Source organism: Carassius gibelio, chromosome A15 (assembly GCF_023724105.1).
Source record: "Carassius gibelio isolate Cgi1373 ecotype wild population from Czech Republic chromosome A15, carGib1.2-hapl.c, whole genome shotgun sequence".
Taxonomy (NCBI): Eukaryota; Metazoa; Chordata; class Actinopteri; order Cypriniformes; family Cyprinidae; genus Carassius; species Carassius gibelio.
In genome coordinates this window covers 9,535,078-9,545,785 of record NC_068385.1, presented here as the reverse complement: position 1 = coordinate 9,545,785, position 10,708 = coordinate 9,535,078, and the positions used below count along the sequence as shown (strand labels likewise).

Sequence of the window (10,708 nt, the reverse complement as noted above, 5' to 3'; positions counted from 1 at the left end):
ATAACACTTCCTCCAGTGAAAAAGTGTTCTGGTCTGAATCAGGAGAGAAATCTGCACAGATCCAGCAGCGTTTAAACAGATCTAAACAACAACAGCAGATGCACTTTTTCACTGGACAAAAAAGTCAAATCTGATGAAGAAACAAACTCATGGTTGGCCCGAGGATGAGCACATTTTCAGCACATTTCTATTTTTGTCTCAACTATTCCTAAACTCAGTGTGTTGCTTGTCATTTATTTGTGAAATAATCTTTTTTAGTTGTTCAGTTCAGTGACGTCTGAAGGTTGTTTGTCACTCACACACGTGACGGGCTCAGATCTAGAGGATGACATGAGTGTGTCTGTATGTGTGTGATAGTAACCGAAGCTGTCCGTCTCTCCGTCAGGTGTTATGTGGATGATAAGGTGTCGAAGGTGGCCTGGTTGAACCGCTCCAACATCATCTTCGCGGGTGAGGATAAGTGGTCTCTGGACCCGCGGGTGGAGCTGGTGACTCAGGGTCAGCTGGAGTACAGTCTGAGGATACAGAAGGTGGATGTGTTCGACGAGGGCCCGTATACCTGCTCCATCCAGACCAAACAGCAGCCCAAGACGTCACAGGTCTATCTCATCGTTCAAGGTGAGCGCTGTGTGATTGACAGGCCGTCAGACCAATGACAGCTCATCATCTGTTCATCCTCCTGCAGAAACCTCCCACTCACTCCATCAGCGCTCAGATCACACATCTGATGATTAGCTGGATGCACGGGTGGGCGATTTGGCAAAAACAGCATATCACGATTGTTTTTCTGGCAGAATCACGATTCTCTTTCACGTCAGTTTTTAAGACTCCTTTGAGAGTTCCTGAGCAGCACAGCCAATAATCTTAAACACTATTAAAACTAATGACAGACCATTCAAGTCAAAGCACAGGTGGGTCATATCACCAAAATATTATTTCACATTTAATTAAGAAGAAAAAGATGCAAACAATAGGACACATGCAATATAAGACTAAATAACCAGCTTTCATTTTTCAGCTACAGCAGGTCTGTTTAACAGCAGCATTCAAGTAAGAAACCCAGTATAATGACACCCATCTGATTTTCTCTCAACTGTTCACATTCACTCCACGTCAATGATTGAACTGTTCATACAGTTTTTGATCTCATCTCATCAGCGTTACTCAGCCATAAACACAAATCAAGAGAAAATCCACTCATGGTTTGCTCACAGGTTTATCTTGAACGACCGAATGAAAGAGAGCAGAATATCTCAAGAGACATCACTAAACTTACAAGTTGCTGCTGTTTTCAGCTCATCAGTGTGTTTTCCATAATGTGGAGAGATGGTTGACAGGTTGAAATTGTTAAAGAGCCAGTAAGATGAAAATTCTAAGCTTCCTATCACTGTTTATAAGTCCTGGACATTAGGTTTAAATCCATACAAGGTTAAAAAACATTGTCATTTTGTCAAAATATCATTTTAAATTACCTCAATTCTCAGAGATCCCCAAACGGTTCGCGTGAAGCTGTTCAAAAGATTCAGTTTCCTTAAACCCCACCTTTCGGTAGCATACTGTGTTCTGATTGGTCAACTAACATAGTCAGGTTTGATTGGTTGTTCCGCACACAACTTCATGGTAAACAATGCGTTAGCATCTGTTTGGGGTGAATTATGTCTTATTCCTCTCATCGCGAAGCAAACAGTAAAATAAAAAACTTGAACAGTCTTGCTTCTTTTTCTTCTGTGTGGGTGTATTCAAGCCGCGCTTCAGTTTGAATCTGAATAGAGCGTTCAGCGCGGGGGCGTGGTCACATTAGATATAATGAAGGGAGACGTGAAAAACAGACATCGCGTTGTTTTCATATGGATTACTTTATCACAGAATTTTAATGACGTGTTTGTAAATGAAGATCAGCGCAGACAGGCTGCAGACAGCACACATACTGATAAGACGCTCGGGAGAAAACAAACACATAACTTCATAATCATACTTCGCGTTGTGATTCGGAGATGCTCGTTGTTCTAAATAAAGTTGGTAATGAACCCTCTTTTATGGCCAAACGCTTTGAAAATCCCGCCTTGAACTCAAACTTGCCTTTACAATTAAAAACACACCGTCTCCTCGACATGATGCTCTCACACCAACCAGAGCGTCTGTGTGTGGGGGGGTGAGGCAGGTCAGAGGTCAGTTTCTCCCCAGACGGTAGGCGGAGATTATTATGCAAAGTGTTCTAGTGACGTACATAGAGATGGGCAAAAGATTTGAAATCTATAACGACTCGTTTCAGCGATTCAGAGTCGACTCCTTACTTTAGAAGCCAATAACTTTATAAATCGTGTACTTTTTGGTTTAATTACTTTGCACATTGTTTACACTGATGGACAGCTACATCATACACTGTAATACAGGTCATTTTTGATTTACCATCTGTGTGGCTCTTTAAGAAAACGCTGAGCAGAAAATGTATTGATTTAAAAGACACTCTGATTGGGGGATTTAAACTCATAACATCTGGCAACCGCAGCCATGTAAGCTTCTGGAGGCTCATTACCAATTGGTCTGTTTGTGTGAAACTAAAATGTATTTGGGTCATTTCACACTCGTTCCTCTGTTTCTGCTGATGAGAAGGTGTTTGTCCTAGAGTAACCATGCTATCAGACGACTCAATTAAATCAGCTTTTTTGTGTGTGAGTGAGTTCTGTGTTTGGCTGCAGTTCTCATAACACATGCCTGAGATACTGGATCTTTCACAGTCTAACACTAGTGAAGCACATCGGTGCACGAGTCCACACCGCGGTGATCCACAGGCCGTTCACAGGTGAAGGTTTTCGGCTCTACTGTCCGGTGGGCATGCGCTCTGAAGGGGTCTTGGCAAAGTGCAGGGGAGATTTATGCCCAGCGCCTCAGGAGGAGAAAAACACCATTCTTGTTTTCTATGCAGGAACATGTTCATTAGTCTTTGGTATTGTATGGTGCGTTTTTGTTTTTGCAAAATCATAAATCTTTATACAATTAGAGAAGATCAACTTGGCTGTGCAAGTTTCCCTCAAGATTAATACGAGCAGCTCTGCTGCACAGCACAAAATAAAAGAGGCGTCTGACTAAATAAATTACAGGCAAACGTCGTTCATCTTCAGAATCGATCAAACTCTGCAGGATTATTGTTCTGGTCTGCAGTTCAGACAGGAAGGAAGCACTGGCTCTGTTCGGCCGCAGACTGAAGAGCGTCTGGAGCTGGTTATGATTGTTAATGCGGTGTGATGATGCTCATAATAAAAGAGTAAATGTGAAATATTGATGAAGGAACAAGAACAGCAGTTCAGTATAAACTCACTGTATCTTCTTCATGATGATGTCTGTATGTCTGAGGTTTTTCTTCTGATCAGAAATAAAGTCAAATCTGCAGTGGTCAAATATGAATATTACTGTTTAGTTTAAAAATATTCACCAATATGTGCTTGTGGGAGAAATATTCCTAGTTTATAAGTGAACGTAAGAACATAAGAGATGTCTTTAATACGTCACTGGATGACAGGACGTCACTCACTGTCACATTTTTTCTGTTTCCATGGTAACAGCACTTTCTCTGATTGGTGGATCTCTCTTCAGGATTATGGGTAGTGTTGTTATGAACTGATTTTAATATGTGAAGCTTTAGTGGGTCTTCTTTACAGTGAGCTAGTGTTCATTCGTTTGACTAGCACTGCTTTGTTTGTTCAGTATTAATGTTGTCATGAGTGTGAGTGACTGCAATCCTGAAGTGAGTGTGTGTGTGTGTGTGTGTGTGTGTGTGTGTGTGTGTGTGTGTGTGTGTGTGTGAGAGAGAGAGAGAGAGAGTTTTATAATGCATAAGTGACTCTTGCAGTCATTACCGGCTTCAACACAACAACAACAGTAACATGTAATTATCTTCATTTCCTTCCCTGTGATCATACACTTCAGATAGTCACCCACTTCAGTGTGTGTGTGTGTGTGTGTGTGTGTGAGTGAGTGAGTGAGTATGTGTGTGTGTGTGTGTATGTGTGTGTGTGCGCGCATGTGTGCGCGTGTGTGTGTGTGTGTGTGTGTGTGAGTGCATAGTCTTGAGATTTCAGCTGGTCTGAGGCTCAGAATCAGACAGTTTTTCAGGCACAGTTGGCATAGTATTTTAAATGAACTATAATTCATGAACACTTTAATAATGTAATTGATGTCTGTAACATATAACAGCAGACGCAGACACTCTACAGTCTGTTAGTTCGGTTTAAGGTCAGACAAAAATTAGTTTGCTCTAATTCAAAATTATAAAGGTTCAAAACACATTTTGTAATTAAACTAGTGAAATGTTGTGTTTTTTTATTTTGAGTTAGAGGAAAATATTATTTATCAGTGGTAACATCTTTTAATGAAAGTGCTTTATTAATTAACCCTAATCAAGAATTGTCAATATCATTATTAAAAATTTAAGTTTTGTGAGTAACATTTGTAATGTCATATTTGTCAATGTCAGTTTGTACTAATTTGTACTGTCTAATATTAGAAATGTCAGTAATATTAATAATTTATAATATTAGTAATGTCAATGATATTAATGATTTATAATATTAATAATGTCAGTCATAAGATCTATAATATTAGTAATTTCAGTAGTATTATTAATGTTTGTAGTATTAGGAATGCCAGTAATATTAGTAATTTCAGTAGTATTATTAACATCTTTAGTATTAGAAATGCCAGTATAATTAGTAATTTCAGTTGTAATGATAACATCTGTAGTATTAGGAATGCTACAGATGTAGTATTAGGAATGGCAGTAATATTAGTAATTTCAGTAGTAATGATAACGTCTGTAGTATTAGGAATGGCAGTAATATTAGTAATGTCTGTAGTATTAGGAGTGCCTGTAATATTAGTAATTTCAGTAATAATGAAAAGGTCTGTAGTATTAGGAATGGCAGTAATATTATAAATTTATGTAGTAATGAAATAATCTGTATTATTAGGAATGCCTGTAATATTAGTAATTTCAGTAGTAGTGATAATGTCTGTAGTATTAGGAATGCCAGTAATATTAGTTATTTCAGTAGTAACGATAATATCTGTAGTATTAGAAATGCCTGTAATATTAGTAATTTCAGTAGTAATGATAACATTTGTAGTATTAGGAATGGCAGTAATATTAATAATTTAAGTAGTAATGATAATGTCTGTAGTATTAGGAATGGCAGTAATATTAGTCATTTCAGTAGTATTATTAATGTCTGTAGTATTAGGAATGCCTGTAATAATAGTAATTTCATTAGTAATGATAACGTCTGTAGTATTAGGAATGGCAGTAATATTAGTAATTTCAAGTAGTAATGATAACATCTGTAGTATTAGGAATGGCAATAATATTAGTAATTTTAGTAGTATCGGTAACGTCTGTAGTATTAGGAATGCCTGTAATATTAGTAATTTCAGTAGTAATGAAAATTTCTGTAGAATAGGAATACCGGTAATATTAGTAATTTCAGTAGTAATGATAACATCTGTAGTATTAGGAATGGTAGTAATATTAGTCATTTCAGTTGTATCAGTAACGTCTGCTGTGTTAGGAATGTCTGTATTATTAGTCATTTCAGTAGTAATGATAACGTCTGTAGTATTAGGAATGCCTGTAGTATTAGTAATTTCAGTAGTAATGATAATGTCTGTAGAATTGGGAATGCCAGTAATATTAGTAATTTCAGTAGTATTATTAATGTCTGTAGTATTAGGAATGCCAGTTATATTAGTAATTTCAGTAGTATTATTAATGTTTGTAGTATTAGGAATGCCAGTAATATTAGTAATTTCAGTAGTAATGATAATGTCTGTAGAATTAGGAATGGCAATAATATTAGTAATTTCAGTAGTATTACAAATGTCTCTAGTATAAGGAATGCCGGTAATATTAGTAATTTCAGTAGTAATGATAACGTCTGTAGAATTAGGAATGGCAGTAATATTGCTAATTTCAGTAGTATTATTAATGTCTGTAGTATTAGGAATGCCGGTAATATTAGTAATTTCAGTAGTAATGATAACATCTGTAGTATTAGGAATGGTAGTAATATTAGTCATTTCAGTTGTATCAGTAACGTCTGCTGTGTTAGGAATGTCTGTATTATTAGTCATTTCAGTAGTAATGATAACGTCTGTAGTATTAGGAATGCCTGTAATATTAGTAATTTCAGTAGTAATGATAATGTCTGTAGAATTGGGAATGCCAGTAATATTAGTAATTTCAGTAGTATTATTAATGTCTGTAGTATTAGGAATGCCAGTTATATTAGTAATTTCAGTAGTATTATTAATGTTTGTACTATTAGGAATGCCAGTAATATTAGTAATTTCAGTAGTATTATTAAAATCTTTAGTATTAGGAATGCCAATAATATTAGTAATTTCAGTAGTATTACAAATGTCTCTAGAATAAGGAATGCCGGTAATATTAGTAATTTCAGTAGTAATGATAACGTCTGTAGTATTAGGAATGGCAGTAATATTGCTAATTTCAGTAGTATTATTAATGTCTGTAGTATTAGGAATACCGGTAATATTAGTAATTTCAGTAGTAATGATAACGTCTGTAGTATTAGGAATGGCAATAATATTTATCAATTTCAGTAGTAATGATAACGTCTGTAGTATTAGGAATGGCAATAATATTTATCAATTTCAGTAGTAATGATAACGTCTGTAGTATTAGGAATGGCAGTGATATTAGTAATTTCAGTAGTAATGATAACGTCTGTAGTATTAGGAATGGCAGTAATATTAGTAATGTCTGTAGTATTAGGAGTGCCTGTAATATTAGTAATTTCAGTAATAATGAAAAAGTCTGTAGTATTAGGAATGGCAGTAATATTATAAATTTCTGTAGTAATGAAATAATCTGTATTATTAGGAATGCCTGTAATATTAGTAATTTCAGTAGTAATGATAATGTCTGTAGTATTAGGAATGCCAGTAATATTAGTTATTTCAGTAGTAACGATAATATCTGTAGTATTAGAAATGCCTGTAATATTAGTAATTTCAGTAGTAATGATAACATTTGTAGTATTAGGAATGGCAGTAATATTAATAATTGAAGTAGTAATGATAATGTCTGTAGTATTAGGAATGGCAGTAATATTAGTCATTTCAGTAGTATTATTAATGTCTGTAGTATTAGGAATGCCTGTAATATTAGTAATTTCAGTAGTAATGATAACGTCTGTAGTATTAGGAATGGCAGTAATATTAGTAATTTCAAGTAGTAATGATAGCATCTGAAGTATTAGGAATGGCAATAATATTAGTAATTTAAGTAGTAATGAAAACATCTGTAGTATTAGGAATGGCAGTAATATTAGTAATTTCAGTAGTAATGATAACGTCTGTAGTATTAGGAATGCCAGTTATATTAGTAATTTCAGTAGTATTATTAATGTTTGTAGTATTAGGAATGCCAGTAATATTAGTAATTTCAGTAGTAATGATAATGTCTGTAGAATTAGGAATGGCAATAATATTAGTAATTTCAGTAGTATTACAAATGTCTCTAGTATAAGGAATGCCGGTAATATTAGTAATTTCAGTAGTAATGATAACGTCTGTAGAATTAGGAATGGCAGTAATATTGCTAATTTCAGTAGTATTATTAATGTCTGTAGTATTAGGAATGCCGGTAATATTAGTAATTTCAGTAGTAATGATAACATCTGTAGTATTAGGAATGGTAGTAATATTAGTCATTTCAGTTGTATCAGTAACGTCTGCTGTGTTAGGAATGTCTGTATTATTAGTCATTTCAGTAGTAATGATAACGTCTGTAGTATTAGGAATGCCTGTAATATTAGTAATTTCAGTAGTAATGATAATGTCTGTAGAATTGGGAATGCCAGTAATATTAGTAATTTCAGTAGTATTATTAATGTCTGTAGTATTAGGAATGCCAGTTATATTAGTAATTTCAGTAGTATTATTAATGTTTGTACTATTAGGAATGCCAGTAATATTAGTAATTTCAGTAGTATTATTAAAATCTTTAGTATTAGGAATGCCAATAATATTAGTAATTTCAGTAGTATTACAAATGTCTCTAGAATAAGGAATGCCGGTAATATTAGTAATTTCAGTAGTAATGATAACGTCTGTAGTATTAGGAATGGCAGTAATATTGCTAATTTCAGTAGTATTATTAATGTCTGTAGTATTAGGAATACCGGTAATATTAGTAATTTCAGTAGTAATGATAACGTCTGTAGTATTAGGAATGGCAATAATATTTATCAATTTCAGTAGTAATGATAACGTCTGTAGTATTAGGAATGGCAATAATATTTATCAATTTCAGTAGTAATGATAACGTCTGTAGTATTAGGAATGGCAGTGATATTAGTAATTTCAGTAGTAATGATAACGTCTGTAGTATTAGGAATGGCAGTAATATTAGTAATGTCTGTAGTATTAGGAGTGCCTGTAATATTAGTAATTTCAGTAATAATGAAAAAGTCTGTAGTATTAGGAATGGCAGTAATATTATAAATTTCTGTAGTAATGAAATAATCTGTATTATTAGGAATGCCTGTAATATTAGTAATTTCAGTAGTAATGATAATGTCTGTAGTATTAGGAATGCCAGTAATATTAGTTATTTCAGTAGTAACGATAATATCTGTAGTATTAGAAATGCCTGTAATATTAGTAATTTCAGTAGTAATGATAACATTTGTAGTATTAGGAATGGCAGTAATATTAATAATTGAAGTAGTAATGATAATGTCTGTAGTATTAGGAATGGCAGTAATATTAGTCATTTCAGTAGTATTATTAATGTCTGTAGTATTAGGAATGCCTGTAATATTAGTAATTTCAGTAGTAATGATAACGTCTGTAGTATTAGGAATGGCAGTAATATTAGTAATTTCAAGTAGTAATGATAGCATCTGAAGTATTAGGAATGGCAATAATATTAGTAATTTAAGTAGTAATGAAAACATCTGTAGTATTAGGAATGGCAGTAATATTAGTAATTTCAGTAGTAATGATAACGTCTGTAGTATTAGGAATGGCAGTAATATTAGTAATTTCTGTAGTAATGAAATAATCTGTAGTATTAGGAATGCCTGTAATATTAGTAATTTCAGTAGTAATGATAATGTCTGTATAATAGGAATACCGGTAATATTAGTAATTTCAGTAGTAATGATAACGTCTGTAGTATTAGGAATGGCAGTAATATTAGTAATTTTAGTAGTAATGAAAACATCTGTAGTATTAGGAATGCCAGTAATATTAGTAATTTCAGTAGTAACGATAATGTCTGTAGTATTAGGAATGCCTGTAATATTAGTAATTTCAGTAGTAATGAAAACATCTGTAGTATTAGGAATGCCAGTAATATACGTAATTTCAGTAGTAACGATAATGTCTGTAGTATTAGAAATGCCTGTAATATTAGTAATTTCAGTAGTAATGATAACATTTGTAGTATTAGGAATGGCAGTAATATCAATAATTTAAGTAGTAATGATAACGTCTGTAGTATTAGGAATGGCAGTAATATTAGTAATTTCAGTAGTAATGATAACGTCTGTAGTATTAGGAATGGCAGTAATATTAGTAATTTCAGTAGTAATGATAACGTCTGTAGTATTAGGAATGGCAGTAATATGAATAATTTCAGTAGTAATGAAAACGTCTGTAGTATTAGGAATGGCAGTAATATTAGTAATTTCAGTAGTAATGATAACGTCTGTAGTATTAGGAATGGCAGTAATATTAGTAATTTCAGTAGTAATGATAACGTCTGTAGTATTAGGAATGGCAGTAATATGAATAATTTCAGTAGTAATGAAAACTTCTGTAGTATTAGGAAGCCTGTAATATAAGTAATTCCAGTAGTATTACTAATGTCTCTGTAGTGCTAGAAATGCCAGTGTTAGTAAAATATTTTTTGTCAAGGGTATGACAGCTGTTTCTGTATGATGGTCATGATGATTTTCACTCATGAGGCTTTTATTAACTAATATTATTATCATAAACTGTGGCATAATGAGCAGCTGGTGATGTTTTTTTCAGGTGTGAGAGTGAATCTGGTCAGAAATTATGAGCCAAAAACCCCTGAAAGATGCCATGTGTGTGGTTTATGAGTCTACTCTTGTCAGGCTGGAGAAACATGTATTTCTGTTAGAGATTTTCTTGTCAGTCTTGCTGCAACTACAATTCCAATTTCATGCATGTTAGAGAGAAAGACAGAAACGCTCTGAGGAGAGAGAGAGAGGAAAAGATTGTGTGTGTTTCAGGAGAGAGAGAGAGAGCGCTTTTAAAAAGCCAACAGTGATTGGTTTAGGAGAAAGCAGAGGGAGACAGAGTGAGAGAATTGAGAGCCAAAGCACTGCTGTGAGAAACAGAGTCAATCTGCCACCTAGTGAACATCATTCATCAGACACTGACAACACGTCTGTCCATTTACAAACCTACAAGACAGATGCATGAGTGCTTCATCTCATCCTGAGGAGCTCGGAGATTCTCCTGTTCAACGTGTTTTAGCATTTTATTTTTTAATTGAGCCTGATTTGCATAATTCCTTTATTGCACGCCTGGGGTGGTGCTTAGATAAGAAGAGGCGGAGTCTGGGATTAGAGAGACTGTCATTAGAGATCAGAATGACAGCGGCTGAGTGAATATTCACAGATGAAGGTGTGATGAACGCTGTGGTGTAGAATAGTGT

At 34.0% G+C, this 10,708-nt stretch overlaps 1 protein-coding gene across 1 annotated transcript in view; it reads left to right on the top strand.

Moving 5' to 3' along the window:
- Nucleotides 1-329: 329 nt before the first annotated feature.
- Nucleotides 330-10,708, top strand: part of LOC128029130 (limbic system-associated membrane protein-like) — a 16,703-nt gene continuing 6,324 nt past the window's right edge. Inside the window, exon 1 of the mRNA XM_052616687.1 lies at nucleotides 330-618. Within this exon, the coding sequence (XP_052472647.1) occupies nucleotides 345-618 (274 nt within the window). The 5' untranslated portion in view covers nucleotides 330-344. The remainder of the gene's footprint in view (nucleotides 619-10,708) is intronic.